The sequence below is a fragment of the Pteropus alecto genome, unplaced genomic scaffold (assembly GCF_000325575.1).
Source record: "Pteropus alecto unplaced genomic scaffold, ASM32557v1 scaffold45, whole genome shotgun sequence".
In the NCBI taxonomy this organism is placed as follows: Eukaryota; Metazoa; Chordata; class Mammalia; order Chiroptera; family Pteropodidae; genus Pteropus; species Pteropus alecto.
The window spans coordinates 29260263-29284146 of NW_006442491.1; the positions used below are offsets into that span (position 1 = coordinate 29260263).

The following is a 23884-nucleotide window of genomic DNA, read 5'->3' on the forward strand; positions in this document are numbered from 1 at the left end:
CCCACCCTTGCCCCAGGTCTGGACTACCTGGATGTGATGGCCCTCTGGGACTACAACATATTCCTGGGGGAGCAGGTGCTGGACTCCGTCCTGAGAGATGATGTACTGTACCTGAAGAAGGGTGGAAAGGAGGCAGGTGCTAGGGCTCCACCCACCAGGAGCTCAGGATGGCAGAGCAGGGGGACCAGGGACACCCACCATTGGCAATACTCTAGGAGAGGTGGCTTGGAAAGTATTGTTCCCCCCAAAAGTGGGGTGCTGAAGTCTTCAGCAGCAGCTCACCTGGTTGTCAGAGGTCACCAGATGCTGTACTGTCTGGCCGTCTGCTGTGGTGATCTCCTGAATGTAGGTGGCTTCCTCCTGCCAGGGCCAAGCCAGCTCTAGCCTCAGCTCTCCATGCACCCCTACCCTCTGCCCTTGATCTGCCAGCAGGGCCCCCAAACTAGACTCTCACCTGATTGGTCACCGTCTGCTCCTGGGCCACAATAATGTGTTCCTGGCCCAGTGCCTGCTGAAGTTGCTCTGGGCCCAGGACTCCGTGACTGGACTGGAGTGCGGCTGGACAGAGATGAAGGATGCTCATTCAGGGGTTCCAGAGAAACCTGAAATGCCCTGGCCCCCACCATGACCCAAAGGTGCTTTCTGAAGCGGTGGCTCAAGTCCCTGGTCCACCCTCGGGCCCCTAGGGCAGCTCACTGTGCAGTGTGGCCAGTGTCTCGTCATCACTGTTCAGGATGATGGTCTGGGTGGGGGTCTGGGCTGGGGCCCGGGCAGTAGGGGTCCCTGCCTTTCTCCCATCGGGACTATGTAGCCGCTGGATGTGGAACTTGAGGTGCCCGTTCCGGTTGAAACTGTTGGGGAGGGACGAAGGCTCAGGGGTGGCCCTACCATCCTTACTCAGCAGCCCCACCCCAACTGTTGCTGGCCTCACCGCTGCCCGCAGAGGTGGCATGAAAAAGGCTTCTCATTGGTGTGGGTCAGCATGTGCCGCCGCAGGTCCTTCTTGTTCTTGGAAGCAAAGCTGCACTGGCTGCACTGGTGGGGCCGCAGGCTCGAGTGCTGCGCCATATGGGCCTAAGGAAGGAGCGGGGGGTGGGGGGTGGGGTGGGCATCAGCTGGGTCAGGACAGAGCTTCCGCACACAGAGCCGACACAGAACCTACCCTCTGAATTGGATCTGAGAGGAGCTGGGTAAGGTTTGGTGCTGTATGCTTGAAAGGAAAAAGCTATAGGTTCCATCATTAGGTCACTTGGAAAATCCTGTCCCTGCTTTCAGACTCAGTATACCCCTATGTAACACATGGATTTGGATGAAGTGACCTCTGAGGTCGCCCTCAGCCTGACATTCTAGGACCCAGCTTCCCTCACCGAGCTGCTGTGAGGATTCCGTGCAAGGTCGGAACTGAAAACGAAATCCTCAGGTGAAGGGAGGGAGCCCCCAAACTGTACCGTGAACTAGCCCTGGAACGGCCTTTGAACTCCATACCTGCCACATTTTCAACAACTTGAATTTCCCCAAGTGCAGCTCATGCTGCCACACCACCTGTGACATCTCCTAGCACCAAGTTCACTTGACTTGTTCCCTGCCATGTGCACTGTTCACTCTGGGGTCACTGTTGGGCATCAGTTACATGTCCAGTCTCCCTCCCCGCAGACTGAGCCCCTTGAGAGCCTTGCTGAGTCACTTCTGACTAGAGAGGAGCAGAGGGCTAGCTCAAGGCAGTGCTCAGTCAAGGTTTCTTAACCAAGTGAGTGCCAGCAGAGGTACAGGGGGCGGTACCTACCCGGACCTCGGGCCACTGGCGGGCGCTGAAGGGGCAGTCAGGGCACTTGAAGGCACTCGGGCCAGCGTGGGCCCGTTTGTGACTCTCCATCTCAGCTCGCCCAGGGAAGGCCTCTGCACAGATCTTGCAAGAGAACTTCTTTGACGATGCAGTGGCTGCAGATGGCGATGAGGGGGGCGCTACCAGGCCCAGGGCTTTGCTGGCTGTAGGAGGTGGGGAGGCAGAGCCCTGAGGGTCCCCTAGCGGGTGAGTCCTGGCTGGAGAGGGGGGCTCAGGACCGTCTCTGGGTGGCCCCCCACATTGCAGCAGGGGCCACTTTGTTGCAGAGGGCAGGGCATCAGGACTTGGGAAGGAAATGGAGCCATCTGCAGTCAGCTGTGGAGAGATGGGAGCATGAGGTACTGAGGAGGGAAGGGTAGGAAATGGGGTGGGGTGAGCTGCCCAGCCTCACCTCGATGTGATGCAGCTGGGTCCCGTCGGCTGCCATGATGTAGTGGGCGCCAGATTCCTTCAGGGTGTCACTCACAACCACAGCCTGGGCTGCCTCCCCTGGGGGCTCCTCACTGTGGGCACAGAGGGAAGGGGTGATTCATGCTTCTGGGAGGGGAAAGGAGTCCCCTCCCCCAAGGAAGTCATCAAGTGAGGGGTTACTGCACTGCAGACGGACTCGTGGACTGCATCCTGGCTTGGCCCTTTACCAGCTAAACCTCTACTGTCTCTTCCGTAAATAGTGACCAGGTGTCCAAAAGTATTGTCCTGCTCAGAAGTGGTAAGAAGCAGCGAGGCAGAGGGCCCCACAGGCCAGCCTAAGTCTGGCCAAGTGGGAGAGGCAGGGCTGACAAGCACTCACATCCTAAAAGTAAAGGGCAGGTGCCAAGAGGCTGGGCTGCCCAGGCACTGGCCCAGTGATCTTGACTCCCATCTCAGCTGAAAAGTTTGGTATTTGGATTCAGGACTTCCTTAGACTACCCAGGAGTTTGGTCAACAAACAAATGATAAACATTTCTGCCCCCAACTCGCTCAGTGTGGAAGAAGCCGAGTGTCAGGCCTCCGATGCCAACAAGGAGCCTGAGCTTGCTCTGAAGGTCAAAACTGGAAAACACCTCTGGAATCATCCAGAACAAAGAGCACATAGGCTTTGGAACCAAAGGGAGCAGGGTTCAAATCCTCACCTACTGCATGTCTCACCTTAGGTGAGTTACTTAAACTCTGTAGTCAGTTTCCTCATTTGTAAAATAAGGGAAACATGGATCTCATGGGAATGGCTTACATGAGTTCATGAATGTCAAGTGCCTGGAACATTTAAGTGGCCAAAATATAGTAGCTTCTGCCTTCCTGAGAAGGACCCGACTCACTTACGGCCACTTTATATGTATTAGGATTTCCACCTCCTGCCGACTAGGCTTGGATGGGCAGGGTCCTCATCTGACTCCCCCCCAGAATACCTGTAACTGCCTGAAGGAGGCCTTGCAGATGGCAGGTCTTACCTGTAAGGTGTGCCAGGAGCCGATGTCCCCTCTTCCATAGGGGGTGCCGTGATGACGCTGTAGCCAGCCGCGCCAAATGGACCGGGTGCCAGGGTGATCTGCTGTAGGTCAGGGGTGCCTATCTGGCTCTCGGCTGCCACACCGCCTCCCGGCTCTGCCACATGGAGGGTTACCACTTGTGAAGTGGCACTTGCTGGGGAGGGCTGCCCACCAGGGGATGCTAAATCTCCTTCCGCATCCTCTGACTTCACCACAGCCACCTGCGATGGCACCAATGGGCATTTTGAGCAGGGTCTGTTGTAAAGGAGCTGGTGTTCAAGGCCCTTTGCTATCTCAGGGTCTCAAAACTCACCAGGCTCTGGCCAGACCCAGTGCCGCCACCACCCATTTGTACAACCCCAACACCCTGGATTTCCAAATCCCACCCAGCTACTGGAAATAGACTTAACGAGACCAGGGTAGTGACATTGCCCATCAGGGGCCTTGGGCAATCAATGTCTGGAGACATTTTTTGGTTGTCGCAACTGGCATTTACGGGGTAGAGGTCAGGACTGCTAAATGTCCCACAACGCACAGGATGGCTCCACAACAAAATTATCTGGCCCAAAGTGCCAAGGTTGAGAAATCTTGGGATAGAGGGACAAGAGGCAAAGTATTTAAGAAAAAAAAAGGTCAAGAGCTTGATCTCACATCCTACTCTAAAGTCTGCTTCAAATGGATTAAAGACTGAAATGTAATAATAAAACTCTAAAAATATGAAGAGAAAATGTGGATAAGTATTTTTACAGGAATAGTTTTCTAATCATGACAGAAAGAAATGCTAGAAGCTACAGAAAGACAAACTGTAAAATGAAATCAGAAAACTAAGGAATGGGAGGTGGGTTGGTGTGATCTAACAATTTGTAGGAGAGATAAAAGGTGTACTTCCTTCATATACAAAGAGCTCTTGCAAAGCAGTAATAAAAAAACCTAACAATTTAATTAAAAATTAAATCGATATAAGACACAAAAAGGTGGGTCAGAGAATAAAATGGTCTACGAACATACAAAAAGTTCAATCTTATGAGCATAAATCATAAATTATGATTCACAAAATTATAATTTATGACCATGAAATATACTTGTTACACAGAAGGTTTATGAGCACCTAAAAATATATGTGTACTAAAGCACTGCCTTGAGTTAATGAAAAACTGGAAAAAACGCAACCAATCAAGGACTGACTAAACTTTAAAACAAGTGTATGATGGAAGGATGTGGAGGTGTGATTTGGAGATTTTTAGGAAGATCTGCATGTGCCAGCCAGGCCGTGCCTCCTGTACTGCTGAGTGAAGAAGGAACAGGTTGTCGAGATGCACAGTGCAATCCCATTTTTTAAGGAACAAAAGGTCTATGTGTTAGTGTCCATATGGACAAAACTGGAGAAATACTTAACCCATTAACAGTGGTTACCTGAGGGAAGGGAGGACCATTAAGGACTTTCGCCTTATGTCTAGAACATTTCTTAATGTTCACTTTGTTTTTTTATTGGCCTATATTTTTGTAATCAGAAAAAAACCCCAACGTGCATGATACGAACATGAGAAAACAGATCAACGGAACATCTAGAAATAGACTCCTATCCATGCAGGAATCTAGAACATGATAAAGGGGACATTCCGAACCATGGGGGAAGATTATTTGATATACTGCACTGGACAACTTTTGAAATAAAAAGTTAGTCCCCTGCCTTTCTGCATACACTCAAAATAAATTGGAGTGAGGGTTTAAGTGTAAAAAGTGAAACTCTAAGAAAAAAGTACAAATCAATGTTTATACAGTCTTGGGGTTACAGTCTAGGGATGATACCAAAGGCAAAAATGATAAAAGGCTGATACATTTAACTATCTAAAAATGTAAGATTTCTCTATACCCCCAAACACCAAGAGCTAAATCCTATGGAGATGTCTGGGTCCAAAGCCAGGCTCCCCGCTCCATGTTCCGTATGTGGCCCAGCCCCCAGCAGCACATTATTGCTCCAAGTTCCTGGAATTTATCATTCTAAATACACACACTACGTGTTTTCAAAGGCTGGGAGACAGGAGGCAGGCAGAAACTTCTCCCTGTCTTTGAGAAGTATAGGGAGATGCAGGGGTAAAGGAGGCAGGGGGGAAGCTGATCCCAGGCAGCAGAGTGGAGGAGGGAGAAGTAAAGATGATGAACTTGGGGGTACATGTGTGGGCTTGAGTTGCATGGACAAGAGAGAGGTCTGAGCTGAAGAAAGCCTTGGAGTCCTCATGCTGTATAAGGTGTCATGAATGAGGGCACTAAGCTAGATAAGAAGCTAGTTCAGACCCACAGAACAGGGAGGCCACAGAGCTAGGAGGAAAATCAAACAAAAGGGCCCCAGAAGGCATGGAAGTGGTGCTCACTGCTCAGCATGGCAGAGGTCACTGGCGACTCTGAAGAATGGAATGGGAGACCCTCTGACCTCCTCGCCCTCCCAGGGCTTCCTGGCATGTGCCCACTGGATGTCAATGGGTCTGTCTCCCTAATTGGAAGCTCCCCAAGGGTGGGGATGTCTGTCTCATCGCTCTCCTCTCCTCTCAGTGTCCAGCGCAGAGATGGCACCTAAGTAAGGTACCTGGGCAGGGGAAGAGGTCCCCAGCTGGCTCACCTGCAAGGCGGCGCCCCCCAGTTCCCGCTGAGCACTCATGTTCAGCAGCAGATCCAAGGCTGTCTGTGTGGCCATAGCGGTTGACTCCTCAGCTCCTGGGGTGGGCGGGACCTTAGAAACGGCTAGAAAACTGGTACCCAATGACCCCCTTCCTATCTTTCAGCCCCCACTAGCCCAAGCCCTGCCCCTGCCCCTGCCCAGCACCCTGGCTCTTACCCGCCCTTAGAGCTCACCTTGCTGATAGATGATGGTGGCGCCACCCAGGGTGTCAGAACAGAGCAGTGGGGGGGCCTCAGGTGGCTGTAAAGGTGCTGCCTCTGGGGGGACCTGCTGGGTGGGGACATGGCCAACCCTGAGAGAGGGCAGCTCTGATTCAAGTGCCATTTACCAAGCCCCGCTTGTGTGTTGGGCACTTTATATCTGTTGGCCTGTTTCATCTTCACAACGACTTTTCAAAATATTTGCCAACTCAATATTACAGATTAACTGGCTGAGGCTCAAAGAAGTGAAGCATCTGGCTTAAGATCTCACAACTAGTAAGCAGAACTGGGACTTGAACACAAGACTGTCTGATTTCAGAGCCTGTGTTCCATCAGCACACAGGTCCATCTTTTGGTGCGGGAGTCGGGAAGCAATGTACTCCGCTACAGGACTGTATTTCTCAGTCTCCCCTGCAGTTAGGTAAAGTATGGCCACATGGCTGAGCAGGAGTTTCTGGTAAAGTTCACGAGGAAGACAGATGGATAGATGGTAGGCATCCTTCTTGCCCTTCCCCCATTTTTTCCTCCCGTTTCTTGCCCAGGATGTGGCTAGGAAGGCTGGAGCTCCTGCAGCTATACTGAATCATGAGGCAACCACAAAGATGGAAATCATATGCCTAAGAGGGCTGGGAAAAAATACGGAGAGAGCTTGGTCCCTGATGACTGACCATGGAGCTGTCACACCAGTCCTAGACTGCTGACTTTTGAACTTCTTTTACATGAGAGAATAAACAACTAGTACCACAATTTTTTTTTTTACGCCTACAGCACCTGATATTCCTAGGTGGTCTCCCATCCAAGTACTAACCAGGCCTGACCTTGCTTAGCTTCTGAGATCAGATGGGATCGGGCTTGTTCAGGGAGGCATGGCCGTAGACTAGTACCACAATTTAACTACTGATATTCCCATTCTCTTATTACTAGCACTAGAAAGCCACTCCTATTCTGAGCTCAAGGCTGGCATGTCTGTGACCTCAACTGGTCTTTACCACAATCCAGAGCAGAGATCACTTTGTTGTACCCAATGTGCAAATGAGGATGGATATCACACTGTCATCCCAGGCCATGCCCCCAAGCCCCTTCTGTCTGCTGCCTGCTTGGCTAAGCTTACCTCGGGAGGTCCTAGGGAGCTGGCGGGTGGTCCAGGGGCTGTACTGTGCTGTTGCTTCAGCTCTTCAATCTGTTGCAGAGAGAAGAAGGGACGACGGCGGGAGGGGGGCTCCTCAGGGTGGCGCCGCCCCCACTCCTCAAAGCTGCTTGCGTGTCGGCACCGGACGTGCAGGCGTAGATTCTTCTTGTGCCGTGTGCTGAAGTGGCAGTACTCACAAGCAAAGGGCTTGGCCCCTGTAGGCACACGTGGGGGAATGCTTGCTCCTGCCCACCCCCTTGTCTGCCCTCTTCCCTCTCCTGGAAGCCTACCATAACCCTAAGGACCTCTCCAACTGATTAACTCCCAGTGACTGCTTTAACTCAGGCAAACACCTGCCGCTGTCCATGGTGGTGAGCCAGCAGAGAAGCCAGGTCGGTGCTCTGCACTCAGTTTTCCTGCGAGTGCCTATTTTTAAGGTCACATGACTACACACTCCTTTTATGAATCACTGGACCCCAGGTAGACAGGAAGCGGGCGAAGGGAGGCCCTGGCTTCCTTTCTCTAATCTTCCTAGTGTGCCTGCCAGAAGGCTGGGCACCAAGGAGAAGAAAGAACCAACTTTTGTTGTACACCTTCTGTGGGGCAAGAATATGATTCATGCTATTTCTGCTACTTCATCTGCCGAGGGAAGGGCCTATCTAAGACCTGACTCTAGCCCCAGCACTCAGCAGAGACAGGGCTCAGAGAACGAACAGAACTCACTTTTATAATCACCAAAGGGTAGGTACTTCTTATTTCCCCATTTCACAGCTAAGGAAGGCTCAGGAAAAGTGACTGGCCCAGAGCCACCCTGAGAGTAGTGGGCTGAGCTGGAACTGGAGCTAAGGTTAGAGAGTGATGCCCCCAAGAGAATTTCCTTTAGAATGAAAGGGTTCTGGCTGTGCTGCAGTGGGGAGAGGGGGACAGAGCTGAGCCTCTGACTGTGGGCCACGGTGAGTTAAGGGCTGACAGGGAGGGTTGCGGCTGGCCTGACCAGTGTGCTTGACAGCCACGTGAGACAGCAGGAAGTCCTCTCGGAAGGTGCGATAGGGGCAAAAGCTGCATTTGAAGGGCTTGTCACTGACATGGGACAGCTGGTGGTTCAGCAGTGCCTTCTTGTCCTCGCAAACAAACTCGCAGAACTCACACTTGAATCTGGGGGTGGTCAGAGGGAGGGCAGCTCAGCGGTAGGGTGAAGGTGGGGGTTGCTCCAGCCCCAGAGGCCTCCCAGAGAGTATACCTGCGGTTGGCAACAGCCTGGATGTGTGTGAGCAGGTGCATCTTGAAGGTGTAGCGCTTCTTAAAGGACTTTCCGCACTGTAAGGGGTGGGCTGAGTTGGGTAGTGGATCACCCTAGGAAGCCCCCGGCCCCCACTCCTGCCCAGCCTTCAGCCCCACCCACCTTGTCACACATGTGGGGCTTCTCAGTGCTGTGTGTCTTCATGTGCTGCGTGAGTCTCTTCTGCATGGGGTAGACACGACCACACACGGGGCAGGGGAAGGAGCTCAGCTTTGGGGTCTGGAGAGGGACAAGAGGGGACCGAATGGAGAAAGAGAAGCGGGGGAGAGACCTCGTTTCCTGCCCCCACGCCCACAAGCAGCCCTCAAGTAGCTCCCTTCCCAGGCCAGGGCCCCAGACTTACCGGATCTGGCCTCTTCTTCCTGGGGGAGGAAGGTACAGGAGTTAGACCATCACTTCCCCAAGCCCACCCCAGACTGTCTAGCATGGACCAGACCCCAGACCCTGTTTCAGCCCTGAGTGTCCCTACTCTCCACCCAAGCCCCTTTCTCCAAGCCCCTTTCTCTCAGACCGCTATTTCCCAATCCCCAGCAAGAGTTCGCTGGGGAAAATGCTAAGAGGGTACTATAAGTTCTATACTTCACTATGTGTGGGAATGGTGCATTCTTTCTCTCACACAGTCACAAAATACATTTGCATTTTAAAGGCTCTGAGAAGTCCTGCAGGAAATAATGCTGTTAAACTAGTAGACCTGTTATCCCTAATCCTGCTTGGACACAAAACTCCCTTCCTTTTTTTTTTCCTTAAGAAAACCTATAAGCATTTTGGAGAGCTGGCTTTCCCACAAACACAGCATCTGGAGTTTCGCAGTTTGAACTCGGAGGCTGCTTACAGAGCACACCGCCGCTCCTTGGACTTGGGAACTGCCTACAGAACAAACGGTCTCTCTTTGCTGTTTGATTTCTGTTCAGTAACCCCAAAGCTTTTGTTCTACAAGCCTGAACTGGAACTAGGACACTGACAGATGCCTATTCACATGTTAGCCATAGTTTTTGTATCATAGCCCCATTTGCTGACCACTGAGTCAGCCCACTGTTGAAAAATCCAGTTGTCCCCAACAATCAGAAAATGAATAAAGTGTATATCTGTTGATTCGATACATTTATATATTGCAATATGAAAAAAAAAAAAGAATGGGTAAGTCCATAATCTAGTTTCCCTAGCAACCATTCTCCTTTTAAAAATCTTGCCCACCCCTCGCCTCTCCATCCCCCAACTCCTGCCAGCAAGTCTTTGGTTCATATTGAAAGCTACTATTCTGATTTGCAAATTATATATGAATAAGATTCTATTTTAATTTTTTTTGGAATTTTTGTTAACAAGTCCACCTTGTAGATCCCTATACCTAATCTCTACTCACTCCCCACCTCCTTCCCGTGAAGCTAACTCCTTCCTAAAGCTGCAGATTGAAGTATAATTCAGAGAGGTATCACTAGGCCCCTGAAGATTTTTGTCTGGCCACCCACTTGTCCTAAGTCTGCCTTTTCGGTGTTATGAAAGATGAGTGTGGACCTAGAATCTGGAAGATCTTTAGATCATTTACTGAGCCCCTTCAGGCACACAATTTCCTTCAATCTCCTCACCAATGACTGTCACCACCTTACAGATGGGAAACTAAAGGTCATAGCAAGGAAAAAACTAAGGGACCTCAAGGCCCTGCTACTGCCCTCTTCTGAGCCAAGTCATCTGGGATGAGTGGCCTTACCTTTCCAATGTCTGTAAAGTGCTACAAATGGCTGGCCCTGAGCACGTGCTCACTAACTAGGAACCATGGTCATCCTGGGCCTCCACTTTCCCACCCCGGCCCCATCCCACTCACACCCACTGACCGGTCCCTGCTGTGCACAGCTGCATGCCGGATGACGTCCTTCCGGTAGACGCTGGTATAGCTGCATTCGTCACATTTGTAGGGCTTACTGCCCACATGGTTGAACATGTGCTCCTGGGAGAGAGACAAAAGGACAGTGGGCTGAGCTCGGCCTCCCCTGCTGCTGCACCTCACCACAGCCCTAGAGCTACTGTGGGAGCAGGCTCACAGAATGAGGGAGTGCTGCCAGGGTCAGGGCCTGTAAGGGTTGCGGACTCTCCCCATCGAGAGCACCTGCTCTGTACCACACTGCCCACTGACCATTTGATAGAGGAGGATACTGAGGCTCAGAGTAAAGTGACTTATCATAGTCCCAGAGTGACCTTGTGAATTTGGAGCTGAACCCAGGTTGCAGAGCTCCATAGTCTACACCCTCCCCACTGAAGTATGGGACAGCCCCCTTGCCCCCCACTATTAGGGTTCTAGAAAACAACTTCCAGGTCATGAGTCCCTATCTGAAGAGGATGCATGGCATGCAAAAAGCACAGGGGTTCTGGCCATCTGTGTTTGAAGACCGCCCCACCCCCCCATCCCCAATGACAGCCAACTTGCTGCTGCTTCATTTTGTTCCAGCCAAGCTGCAGTTTCCTGAGTCGGTAAAATGAGACTATTGACATCTCTGACCTCCTGAGCTGCATGAGGCCTAAATGAGAGTGGCCTCCAAGGCTTGGGTAGTGGGCAAAAGGTGGCTCGGGGCTGCTGCAGGCCCACACCACACATTTGGGTTAATGAGAAAAAGGAGCCCCTTTTGAGACATGTTACTGCTATCTGCTGGAAAATTTTTAGCATACTGAATTAGATAAAACCAGCGTTACTGCCATCTGCTGGCTATGGTGGTGAACGAGCAAACTATGCTGCCCACCATGCAAACAGCATCCCTAAAGATGCGATGCTGCTTTGCAGTGTGAGTGAGGCATGCAAAACAGCCCATGACGACTCAGATGTGTGCTCCTCGAAGCAGCAGTAGTGGGTGCCAGGAAAGGCCCTGTTAACCACTTCCTCTCAGCGCCACCAGTCAGGTTTTGCCTTCTCTCATGCAGCCTCTTTTCTTCTACCATGTCCTGTGCCTTCCCTTTCCCAGCCACTTTCCTTTCCAGCTACAACTCACGAACCTTGAGTGAGGACCAGCGGCGGGAGCGATAGCTGCACTGCAGGCACTTGAAGAGCTGGGGGTCTCCGGCCTCATGGGAGTTTACGTGGAAGCGCAGGTCCTCATGGGATAGGAAGCGGGAGCCACAGATGCGGCACAGAAAGGGCCGCAGAAGTGGCTTGGGTGACTTATAATAATACCTGCCAGGAGGGTGTTGAGGAGAGGTCTGGCTGGGCTGGGGCCACTTGGCTGCCTCCCCAACCCTCATCTCTGTTCCACTTACTTGCGGTATTTCTTGCCTAGGAAGCGCCTGGAGGGTCGGCCACGGCGGCGGGGTGGGGTGTCGGGCTCCTCCTGGCAGGAGGGTGCTGTGTTCTCTGCATCTGACTGGCTCACACTGGGCTCCACGGGAACCCTACCCGTCTTGCCCAAGGCCACCAGGCGTCCTGGGCCTGAGGAGCTGGGTGCCTCAGGGTCCTGTGGCTCCGGAGGGTTCTGTCCACTCTGGGAAGTCACTAGAGGCTCTCCTTCCACACCTGCCACAGATGGGCCAGGTCACAAATCAGCCACAACACACCAGGACAGATGTGGGCAGGTGTGACAGCGGCCAAAATATATCCCCCTTATACATTGTTATAGTCCACTAACTGGCACATCAGGTCATGGGACAGATAGGGACAGCCTGTGTACAGATAGAGGGCAGTGTGGACACATATCCCTCCTCTTGCCGCTGACATGCTGTCAGCACAGCATGACTTAAATGTGACAGTCTAGAGGAGCAGCAAGAGCGCTGGGGACCCTTGCCAGTAAGATCTGCTAGCTAGGTTCTGCTCATCAATCACTTGTGTGTCCTCAGGCAAAGCCACTCTCTCTCTAGGTCTCAATTTCCGCATTTGGTTAATGGAGATGACAACTGCTCCACTGACCTGACAAGAGCAACAGCGGCACTTTAACCCCATTGGTTTTCTCTAGGGAGCCTGGGTGGCTGGAGAACAGATGGGAGTAAACACATCAATAGTCTTTCAATATAATGTTCTCTTGATTGGGGTGCTAGTTTATAGAGTGTTCACCTTGTGAAGATTCAATGAGTTGTGCCTGGAAGTGTGCTTTTCCACACATATAACTCAGTAAAAAGTTATTTTAAAAAGGAGACAAAAAATGTAACAACTCCCAATTGCATATACAAAGCTACCATGTGCTTTCTGGTGTACGTTTACACTTTAAAGCAATCCTAAAGGCAGATACTATCATCTGCATTCACAAAAAGGGAACAGGAGATTCAAGAGGCAAAGTAACATGCTCCAGGTTACATAGCTAGTAGGTGGCAGAGCTGGCATGCTTGCTCACAATAGGTCATTCCTTTCCCCAGCCTGTACTGCTCCAAGCCAATGCTCTTTGGATATAGTCTCAGGCCTCAGCCTTGTTGTCTTTTCGGTAATAATACTTAAAACTTATCTTACTAGTTCAGCTATACAGACTCAACCTTCTTCTGGGCTGTAACAACTTACTACTGAAAAGCCTTTCCATAAGGCTGATATATGATTTCTTAATTCAAGGTTTTTCCTCAAGCCTGGTTTGGGAGAGATTTCCCCTTTATCAAAGAGACCTGCAGGTCACCCCAGTTTGAGATATGCTGCTCTGCACTGCCCTCAGTCCCCAGGGTTCCACCAAAGCAAGCAGGGAAGGAGCCCACCCCTTGGCCCCACCCACAGAGGCCCTCCCAAGACCAAGTCTCACCATCCGGGAGGTCTGTCTCCAGGCAGGGGAGCTTCCGGGGCCGGCCAGGTCTCCTACGGGGTCTCAGGGTACTGGGAGTGGGGCGCTGAGGTCGTAGCTGCCGGCCCCGGGGCTCATCTTCAGCTGGATTGTAGTCACTGTCTTCTGTGGGGACAGTAAGAAAAGGTGGCCATCAGTACTGGATCCACCCTTTCAGTCCTGATGCCTTGCCCCACTCATAGGACTACTTCTTGATCCCTGCTCACCCCTCCAAGCCCTCCAGGCAGCCCTCCTGATGCTCCTTGGCTGACGGTGTGCATCCCTTTCCAGGCCCCTGAAGTCCTTTCTCTGCACCTTTCCTGACACCTTGCCTTATACAACACCTTTATGTGAACTGGAAAAAGCTACCCTTTTCTCAACACACTTTACAGCCACTAAGAAAAAGAAATAGACATTTGAGTCTACAATCTTTGTATGACTGGCCAGAATCTATGACAATGCAAGAGCCAGTAACTAGATGTTGAGCCCTTGAAATATGCCTAGCCTAAACTGAGACATAATTAGGTGTAAGATACACACCCAATTTCAATTAGTATGAAAAAAAGTAAAATTTGTGTGAAAAAAATAAAATAACTAATAATTTTTATGATTGCATACTACATAATATTTTAGATATAGAGTAAAATATATAATTAAACTTAATTTTACCTTTTCTTTTCATTTAAAAAAAAACAAAACATGGCTACAAAGAAAAAGTACATATGTGGCTTGCATTCTATTTCTGTTGGACAAATGTGAATGCGGCCCTCTTAGAAGTGCTCTTTGTCAGTGCACAACCTGCACAACTGCACAGAGGTCCTGGTCCCAGAGCTCCAACTCCTCTGTTATATACTGAAGATACCTGTGGCTGCACCTGTACAAATTCCTTTTTCCTGGCTCTCCATGTGGGCCAGAAGGAGCTCAGTATTTATAGATGGGGGTAGAGGTAGCAGGCCTGGCAGCCATGGTGGCCTACCCTCCAGGTCGTCAATAGCACCAGCGTCCACAATGTCATCATCGTCTTCCTCCTCTGGTGCCTCTTCGTCCTGGGTCTTGGTGGAGGTGCCCCACTTCCGTGGACGTCCCTTCTTACTAGTTGCTGCTGCTGCTGAGGGGGCAGTAAAACAAGCTTCTATGTCTGGCTCTTGGCACCCCACCCTGACCTATGCAGTCTCAGCCAGGCAGGCAGCTATCAATGCACCTGGGCGGAAGTGTCTCTCCCGCATGTGGCGCAATAGTGTGGCCTTCGTGCTGCTCCGGTACTGACACATCTTGCACTTGAATTGCTGCACTACCACCACCTCCATCATGGCCTCCAGGCTCTGTAGGTCGGGCTCTTCAGTGCCAGAAGCTGGGGGAGGCTGTGCTGGGGAGCTGGGCCCACCCTGGGCTTCCTCAGGAGGCTCCAGGCACGTGGATGTGGATGTGGGGCCATCAGCCAGGGCCTCGATGGCTGCCAGACTGTGGGCCAGGGTGGAACTGGACATTGGTGATGCCATGGGGGCACCTGGGGGTGGATGAGGGAATCAGAGGGAAGAAGAGTAGAAGAGGAGGTTGGGCACGAGCTACAGCTGTCCTTCTGAGGCAGGCCCAGGGATCCTGGAACCCAACTCCCTACCAGAGTAACAGTGGGGAAACCGAGGCCCAGAGTAGTGGATAACCTGTCAAGATCACAGTGACTTTGTGGCAGAGCCTCTCTTATTCCTCCACCTACTGCAGGGCTCCCTAGGTCTGACGCCTAGGATCTTACCATCGTCTGGTCCCTGCAGGATCAGGTACCTTGTAGTCTCAGGCCCACCATCCTCAGCACTGGTCACAGTGATGCAGCCTGGGCAGACACGTGGGGAGGGAATTCCCAGCTAATAAACTGTCACTGCTCACACTCATTCTGGCTCACCCATGTGACTGTAAACCAGCTGCGAACCCCTCTGAGCTTCATTTGGCTCCCTCACCATTACCCACCCAAAGCAGGGATATTGGGGGTCTGGTTTGTGTGCCATGCCCGTCCAGTAGCCAGCCCACAGTTATACAGATGCCATGGCTACCCAGTTGCCCTGCCTTTGACCACTAAACCTGGAGAGTCACCCTCCTTCCTCTCCAAACTTGCCCAAGGTTAAGGCCCAGCTCCTGCACCACTTTCTTAGGGTTGGCTTTCCAGACCATCCCATGGCTTTTCCACCTGCTATGGCCTTTACGTGTATCATCAATAGACAGTACAGTGTGGTAAATCATGGCCCAACACTTGCTGGTGACAGTGGGTAAATTATTTTACATCCTTGGTGCCTCGAATTTCTCTACACTGTGAGGATAACAGTACCTATTTTTGGGGGTTCCTAGAAGGATTAAAAAGCTACTAAATGTAAAGTGTTTAGAACAGACCCCCAGTACAAAGTTAGGTGTTACCGTTTCTGTACTGAGCACTTATCCCCTACCAAGCACTATGCTAAGAATTTTTCTATGCTGTATCATTAAATCTTTACACCATTCACCACTATGTGACAGAGGTTATTGTTCCCACGTTACACATTCAGAGTAGTAGGGCTTTTTGCCTGAGTTTGCGCTGCTGGGGTATGCACAGCTGGTTCTGCTGGGCTTCATAGGGAAACCCCAGTGGGCCAACTCTTGCCACCCTCTGTCCGACTCACTCTGGATGAGGTCAGGCCCAATGGTGGACTCAATGATCTTGTCGATGGCTGAACCCAGGTCCGAGGAAGAAGCTGTGCAGTCGGATACCAGCATGTTGGGGTCTGGGAGTGCGCTGGAGTGCACGAGGGCTGGGGGGCCCTCCGTCACCCCTGCCACTGGCCCATGGGATACAGAAGATGAATCGGGGAGGTAGCCATGGGGCAGGGGGTCTGTACTTGAGCTGCTCTCAGATACCTCCTCCTGGGGGGACAAGAAACAGGGAGAGAAGGAGTTTAGGAGTTGGGGATGGGGCAGGGGGTGCTGCCACCCACTAGACAGCGCTCCTCGGCTCAAGGACATGGTGAGTGGAACCGCCTACACCCTCAGCCTTATTGACGACCAGTGCAAGAAGCTCTCTAGTTGCAGAGCCCTCCAAGAACAAGTTTCAAAGTCCTTGGCTCTGGTCAAGTAAAGGGCCCAGCATCTCCCACATAACAGCCAAGAGGAGCTATTTTCATTGGGCTTTTGAATAAGCTGTTCCCTCTCCCTGAAATGCTTCCCAGCACTGCACCATGGCTAACTCCTACTCAGCTCTCTCACTGCCATTTAGCTGGTACCCCTTCTAGAAAGCTGACCCTAACTCCAAAGGCTAAGTTAGAACCTCTCCATCCTCTGTGCTGCAGTTGCCTGTGTCCCCCCATCATGGCACCATTAACTCTGCAAAGTTACATCTCCCAGGTCTGACTGTACCCTCCATAAGGTCTGGGACCACATGTGCCTTGTCCCCTGCTGTATCGCCAAGGTCCAACTCAAGCTGGGCACGTGGTAGGCCCACCTCTGCTGAATTAATGAAACTCCTGGACCCCAAAGTGATGTCTTGATAATAATAATGTGATGTCTTTAAAATGATCACTATCTTGCAGATGATAACAATGGTAATGGCTAATACTGAGTGTTTACTATGGTGTTGAGCACTGTTTTAATTGCTTTGCACATATTAATTCATTTAATCCTCACACAAACCCTATTGGAGGCAGGTATAATCATCACTCCCAATTTTCAGGTGGGAAATGGAGAGCTGGAAGTTGGGTAGCTTGCTCAAGATCACCAGGGAGATAGGGAAGTGGCAGAGACAGGAGGAAATGGTTTTACGAGGTGTTTCCAAGAAAACGTCTGGTGGAGCTCACAGTAGAGCACCCTCAGAAGCAGGTGTTTTCGCTCCATTTTACAGATGGTAAGACAAAGGCTCAAAGAGGTACCTGGTGAATCAGAGGCAGAGCCAAAACTCGAACCAGGACACCTACATCTATCTCAAAGAGTGAAGGCAGTGAATAAGAGCAGTGATAAGACCGTACGTAGCCTAGATTTGAATCTTGGCTCTGTCAGTGTTCAGTGCCTCGGTTTCCTTTTCTGAGTCGTATGTGCCTTACAAGGTACGAGGCTTAAACAAGAAACTCCATGTTAGGGGCTCGGCGTGGTGCCTGACACACAGTAAACCAAAAACGAACATTAGTTATAAGCCAGCCTTGCTGGCTGCTTCCCCTTGGCTGCCAGGCACTGCTGCCCGTGGTCCCTGCCTCCACCCACGCCGGCCTGCACGGCCCATACCAGAGAGCTGCTGCCGCGATCCGAGCTTTGCCCCACGCCGGAGTCATCGGCCTCTGTTGGCCCTGGGGCGGCCACGGCGTCGCTGCTGTCGGCGGACACGGCTTCCGAGGTGCCCATACCCAAGCCGCTCTCAGAGGGCTCCTCCGGCTGGTCAGGCCCAGGGGCCGCGTCGCTACTACTCTCCACCTCGTTCTCCTCCATCGACTCCGGGGGCCGCCCGACAGCGGGGCGCGGGGTCTGGGGCCTTCACTCTGAGAGAAGAGGTAACGAGGACTGGTACAGGTGAGCCACCTTACTGGCGCCGGCAACCATGACCCACCCAGCTGCACTCGTGTGCCCATTTCGCAGGCACAAAGACTGAGTCTCCGACAGGGCGAGGCTTTCTCGTGTGTACAGAAGGGAGTTCCGGGCAAATATGACCGAGAAGCCTTGCCTCCCAGTCTAGGGACCTTCCCTATCCCCGGGAGGGTGGTCAAAGGCCGGTATGACCCTTCTCTTCTCCGCTCCACGATTCCCGTAGCGTGGTTCGCTCTAAGGGCCCCGTCCGGGCTCAGTGGTTCAGCCCTTCGGACCCCCGAGTTCCCCCGGGTGCAGGGTCGGTGGTACAGCCCACGGGCCCCCCTTGGTCAGCAGCTTGCTCCCCCCTCCCCTAGTTCCCATGCGGAGGGGGCTGACAGCTACGGTCCCGGGGCCTGGCGACTCGGGGCTGTCCCCGGCGCTGCCTGCGCTCCAGGCCCGACGCCATCTTGTGGCAGCGCTGGGTTTCCGCTCAGGCAAGTGCGAGAGCGACTAAAGGGCCTGGGACCCCGGGGCCCTGTTTGGACAGCCCCGCCGGCTGGGACCTTGCCGCCGAGTATCCCCGCAGTGTGGACCCACTTCACGGTACGGTGCAGTGGGCCGACCTGAATCTACCTGACACTCACCTGACGCTTTTGTAGCCGCGTTCCTCTCCGACTCCGGCATCGACGAAGTCGCCATCTTCTTTACCACGCTGCGGAGGGACCCACCGGCCTAGCGTGGGCCGGAACTACTTCCTACGCCGACCTAGAGAAAGACAGGTTTTCAGGATGCCAGAAGGTGACCTGAAGCCTCAAAACCAGAATCGAGTCTAAAGAGAGTCTAAGATTTTATATATCTTGTAGTGTGGGTGGCGGAGTCCGCTACGGGTTCGGGACTACTTTCTTTCTTGGCGGAAGGTTACATAGGGAGTTATGGCACGTCAGTGCTGGGTGCCTACACTGGGCCGCAGGGTTGGGCGTGGCGAAGGCTGCCCCGCTGTTTGGGGCGTGGCTCGCAGTGGCCTGGCCACGCCCTTCCCGGAACAGCTCGGAAAAGCTTGCGGCCTGTAGGCGATTTGACAAGGAGGTAGAGAAATGTTATCGGTCATTCCTCCTGGCTCTTAACCGGTTACTTAATATTCTCACTGAACCTAATGGAATCGGTTCTGATTAGGCTTAATGTCGCTTGAGAGGTGAGGAGTATATAATCTTTGTAGCAGTGAGGAAACTGAGGCCTGGAGATGGGAGGTTGCTGGTCCAAGGTCACGTCAAGTAGAGGGACTTGGGAGGCAAGTCTGGATGTCTGGAATTGGGGAAATGGAGAGGAGGCCCAGCCCTTAGTGAGCTTTATATACATACAGTAGTGCCTCTGACCTGCAATTTTTGGCTTTCCTCAGTTTCAGTTACCCAAGGTTAACTGTGGTTTGAAAATATTAAGTGGAAAATTTCAGAAATAAACAATTCATAAGTTTTAAATTGCGGGCTGTTCTGAGTAGCATGGTGGACTCATGCTGTCCAGCTCCTTGCCACTCAGCTCTTTCCCACCCAGGATATGGATCATTCCCTTTGTCCTAAATAGCCTCCCTGTGTATATGATACCCACCTTTAGTCATTTAATAGCCCTTTCATTTTTCAGTTATCAGAGACCAGTGCTCATACCTCATTACAGTGTATTGTTATAATTGTTACTATTTATTATTGTTAATCTCTTATGGTGCCTAACTTATAAACTAAATTACCTTTATTATAGGTATATATGTATAGGAAAAGCATAATATGTATAGGGTTCGGTACTGTTTCAGGCATCCACTTGTGGGTCTTGGAATGTATCCCCCACAGCTAAGGGCAGGCCTACTATGTTTGTTACATTGATAGAGCCGTAGGTCAAGACATCCTCCACCGCCCTCTTCTGGTCAATGTAGATGTTGTAGATGTATTAAAAGGTCTGTAGCCCTTCAGAAAGGCCCCTCCTCCTGATACCCAAAATGCCACCTTTGGCCCCACCCTCTGTTTAAGCCTTTCTAGCATTTTGCAAGGGAGCCTGGTGCCCTGGTTTATCCTTAAGTCGTTGTGTTGCACAAGTTATTTTCCTTAATTGAAAAATATAAACTTGGCAGAGAGAGGATTTTCCTTAAGGAAAATCTATCTAAAAAGACAAAGGTGCTTTAAGCTGTTATAATTTGTATGCACATGAGTATGAGGGGGTTTCCCTGGTACTTTCTAGGAGCAGGTTTTGGTAGGGAGAATAGAGCATGAAGTCTCTGGATGGGCTAGCCCCTTCTCCCCCAGTCCAGCAGGACCGGGCCCCCAGAGCAGCCCAGGAGAGCTGGGTCAACAATGGTTTCTCACTTGACTGGTAGTTTTCTAAAGTGGACCTGATTTCTCATCCCTATAGAGGCCCCCTCCACCCCCCAATGCCAGTAGGATGCATCCTGCATCAAGCATGTCGCAGTACTCAGTATTAGTCCCACAGTACCCATTCCCATCCCCAGATCAACTAAGGCTCAACCCTAACCTTGGCCTTTGCCTCCAAATCACAAAATTGCAGAGTGTTATCATATAGGAGGTAACAACCTCATTGTGAAACAGAAGAGAAACCCAAGGCCCAGAGAGGAGCCCAAGGTCATGGCTCCCCAGAAAAAAAACATATCAGAATCTTTCCATTACAAAGACAAGCCAACCCTGGTTTTCTGACCACTAACCCAGGGTTCTTCGCATCAGAACCACAGTTTGTAGTTCTGGCCTCAGCTTTGATGGAGAGACTTCTAGAGGCAGTGAAGGTACTCTAGGTCAGAAGGACATTAAAGTATACCTTTGCCAAAAATGCTGAGCAGAGGAGCCAAGGCAAGAAGTGAGAAAGCACCATCAATGAGCATTTACCACATGCCAGGCAAGGCACATGTGTTTTACTGCATCATGGTATCTATCTTAAGGAAGCAGGGGTTGTTATCACCTTCCATGGTAGAGAGGAGGAAGCAAAGATTCAGAGAGGGGAAGTGACTTGTCCAAGGTCACACAGCAAGAGGGTAGAGCTGAGATATGAACTGCAGATGTGTTTGATTCCAAAGCGCCAAGCAATTTTGGTACCATGTGAAATATGCTTAGTAATTTTAACACTTAAAGAACTCTGGTCCAGTCACTGTTCTAAGCACTTTACCTACATTAATTTATTTACTACAAACACCCTACAAGGTAGTTGCCATTATCTCCATTTTACATATGAAGAAACAGGCACAGAACAGTAAAGGAATCTTATCTAAGTAAGGAGTGGAGCTGGGATTGAAAACTCAGCAATCTGGCTCCAGACTCAACTTTTAGATTATGGTACCATTGTTCATAATACCTGGTTCTTAGATGATACTTTATCCTTCCTGAGTCAGGCAGGTGGTTACTATTTTCCCATTTAACAGATGAAAAAATGAAGCTCAGAGAGAAAAGTGATTACCACCCTCTGCCCAACTCACACCAAGTTTCCTGGGCTAGTAGAGAGGATTGCGATTCCAGGCCAAATCGCCTGCAACAGATAATAATCATACTAATGAATATTTGTTGAGCAATTACCAAGTGCCACGTGCTGCATTAGGTTCTTCATATGCATTTCTAAACTGTAATCGTCACAACAACCAGAGATCATAGGTACTCTCAAGATTTCCATGTTACAGATGAGGAAACAGAGGCTCAAGAGAAATGAAATGACTTGTCCAACGTTATGCACTTGGTGATTGGCAGAGCTGGGATTCAAACCCTGGTTTTCTGACTCTCTGTCCAGTGCTCCTTCCACTGTACTATATGCCCCAGGACGGCAGCAGAGTTGAGAATAGGCGGTCAGCAGGTGGGTGCTCTCAAACTCATCTCTACCTTCTCTCTCCACGCCACTGCCATTTGTGAGCTAGCTAAACCTGTTCTTAAAAACCTATTTATAGCTTAAAACTGTACCACCACTTGGGATAATGAGTCCCTTAAGTTGACTCCCCATGGTGTAAATTAAGGCTTCTTTTTATTTGTCTTAAATCTTTCTTCTTCAGTATTGGAAAAGGTAAGGGGTGGTGGGGAAAGGCCCTAGGACCAGAACAGTTGGATTTAGAAAATAGTCTGTTGTCCAGATAATGTTTGCTTGTGATGGTGATTCCTGACACCTAGGCAGCAGATGACATTTATGCAAACATTTCATTTGATCATTACAGAGGCATAAGGAGTAGGCAGCACCTGGATTTTCATGTCTTTTCATCTTTCTTGTTCCCTATGATTTTTCCAACACTTAGTAAATTTTACGGTCACAAGGGAGCTACTAGATACCTATTTGTTGAATGAATGAATGAATGAATGAACCCTCGTTTTATAGACAAGGAGGCAGAGACACAATATCAGGGATCTAGCCAGAAAAACAAGACCCATGTCAGATGATTCTATAATAAGGAAATCTATAATATGAATAATTAGTTACAAAGTTGTTTGGTGGGCAGAAAGAGCGACCAGGGGAAGTTGAGACAAACCTAAGATTAGTAATTTAAGAAGCCACGACCTTCCCTGGGGCTGGAACTGTAAAAGGAGGAGATGGCATTACTGAGACCCAGAGAGAAGCTGGGGCCATGATGGGCCTTACCAGCAGGAGCTGCAATCACAGAGGAGACACTGTAGCTGCTGAAGCCACCCCCCTACCCAAGAAATGAGATATAATGAATGAAACCAATTTACCATAGGCTAATTGAGATAAACAAGAGTAAAGTTTCTATGACATTTCATCAATGTAACAACGAAATGATGTTGAATGAAATGACGTTATTCAAGGACCTGCTATATAGGAAATAGGAATCTTGTTTTAGTTGTTCAGCACTGTAGCCATATTACCAAGCACGATTACTGGCACATAGTAGGTGCTCAGTCAATCTCTGTTGGGCCATTGAACAAAGACTAAGTTATATATGGTGCTGTTATTCTGCCTATGAGCCTAGGGCGTGTCTGCCTTTCCCTCTGCCCCAGACATCACAGAGGGTGTGTGTTCTACACCACCCCAACCCTGGCTCAGAGACTTCTCGTAAAACTCAAGGGACCACCTTGGAAGGGAAGGTGGGGACTTCTGGGCCTGTGAGGAGGGAGCATGCACAGTAGGAAATGAGGGTCTGGAGCAAAGAACTAGCAAAGGGATCTAACATTTACTCAGCACCTACTGTGTACCAGAGTCTGTGTACATACTTTGTTGCATTTTATCCTCACAGGAGCCTGCAAAACACAGATCATTATTATCTCCATGTTAGTGATGGAATGGGACTTCAAGGAGGTGAGGACACTTATCCAGCTGGATTTGAACCCTGGACTGTCTGGCTTCAACCTCTTGCCCCTTCCATAGTATAGCTGCCTCCAGGAGGGCAGGGGCATGGAATCAGAGCCCCATGCCATACAAGAAGCTCCAAGAGCCAATGCTGAGGCTTGGCTTCAGCTGAGTGACAGCTTGAGAGCACGACGTTGACAGCTGTGCTGAGGCTGGTCCAGAAGCAAGTGATGCTAAACTCGGATGCTTGGGAACAGGAGCCATGATCATAAAGACAAGAGATGGCCAGGGGCTGCAGCAGGGTGCCGCGGAGGTGCTGGGCCCTGAACAGAATGTCCTTGGGCCCCGCCCCCAACAGAAAAAGCTTCCTACTAACTGGCTCTGTGACCTTGAGCAAGTCTCTCAACCATCTCAGTTCAGTGTCCTAACTTGTCATCCAGGGCCACTACACCTGCTGGGTTGTCATGGAATTACAGGAGATAATGCAAGGAGACAGAACTGGGACAAGTCCAAGCCAGGGCTCTAATATTAATTAGTTGTGTGATCTGAGGCAAGTTACTTCACCTCTTTGAGCCTTTGCGTCCTCAGCTGTGTAGTGGGTATGAGGACATGCCCTAAAAGATAGCCGTGAGGAGGTAGTAATTAAAAGTATGGGCTCTGGAGTACAATTGCCTGGGTTCGAATCACATTCTGTGACCAATGTGAGCCTTTGGGCAAATTGCTTGATCTCTGTGCCTCAGTTTCCTCCTCTGTAAAATAAAGGTGAATGTAAGCACA

At 50.6% G+C, this 23884-nt stretch overlaps 1 protein-coding gene, 1 long non-coding RNA gene and 1 pseudogene across 9 annotated transcripts in view; 1 reads left to right on the forward strand and 2 right to left on the reverse strand.

Annotated features, from left to right (window-relative positions):
* Nucleotides 1-18612, reverse strand: part of ZNF335 (zinc finger protein 335) — a 20771-nt gene extending 2159 nt beyond the window's left edge. For 3 of the 8 annotated variants that reach the window (XM_015597037.2, XM_025039749.1, XM_015597041.2), the window contains exons 1-25: nucleotides 18484-18611; nucleotides 17561-17811; nucleotides 15973-16213; nucleotides 15078-15155; nucleotides 14529-14834; nucleotides 14304-14435; nucleotides 13310-13453; nucleotides 11856-12108; nucleotides 11595-11772; nucleotides 10445-10557; nucleotides 8959-8977; nucleotides 8718-8834; nucleotides 8556-8632; nucleotides 8310-8470; nucleotides 7298-7530; nucleotides 6160-6256; nucleotides 5927-6021; nucleotides 3271-3530; nucleotides 2235-2346; nucleotides 1784-2158; nucleotides 932-1074; nucleotides 697-851; nucleotides 455-558; nucleotides 283-360; nucleotides 28-111 (exon numbers count right to left, since the gene is read on the reverse strand). In XM_015597037.2, coding sequence (XP_015452523.1) covers nucleotides 28-111; nucleotides 283-360; nucleotides 455-558; nucleotides 697-851; nucleotides 932-1074; nucleotides 1784-2158; nucleotides 2235-2346; nucleotides 3271-3530; nucleotides 5927-6021; nucleotides 6160-6256; nucleotides 7298-7530; nucleotides 8310-8470; nucleotides 8556-8632; nucleotides 8718-8834; nucleotides 8959-8977; nucleotides 10445-10557; nucleotides 11595-11772; nucleotides 11856-12108; nucleotides 13310-13453; nucleotides 14304-14435; nucleotides 14529-14834; nucleotides 15078-15155; nucleotides 15973-16213; nucleotides 17561-17761 — 3756 coding nt within the window. In that variant the 5' untranslated portion in view covers nucleotides 17762-17811; nucleotides 18484-18611. Of the gene's footprint in view, nucleotides 1-27; nucleotides 112-282; nucleotides 361-454; nucleotides 559-696; nucleotides 852-931; nucleotides 1075-1783; nucleotides 2159-2234; nucleotides 2347-3270; nucleotides 3531-5926; nucleotides 6022-6159; nucleotides 6257-7297; nucleotides 7531-8309; nucleotides 8471-8555; nucleotides 8633-8717; nucleotides 8835-8958; nucleotides 8978-10444; nucleotides 10558-11594; nucleotides 11773-11855; nucleotides 12109-13309; nucleotides 13454-14303; nucleotides 14436-14528; nucleotides 14835-15077; nucleotides 15156-15972; nucleotides 16214-17560; nucleotides 17812-18483 lie in introns of all 8 variants that reach the window. The other 5 variants (XM_015597039.2, XM_006921877.3, XM_006921878.3 and 2 more) reach the window with 4 other exon arrangements.
* Nucleotides 6946-7064, reverse strand: LOC112471074 (annotated as a pseudogene).
* A 160-nt stretch (nucleotides 18613-18772) lies between the features above and the next one.
* On the forward strand, nucleotides 18773-23884 carry LOC112470976. Its single transcript, XR_003043099.1, has 3 exons — nucleotides 18773-18925; nucleotides 21501-21670; nucleotides 23055-23884. It is a non-coding gene; the product is annotated as an uncharacterized LOC112470976 (long non-coding RNA).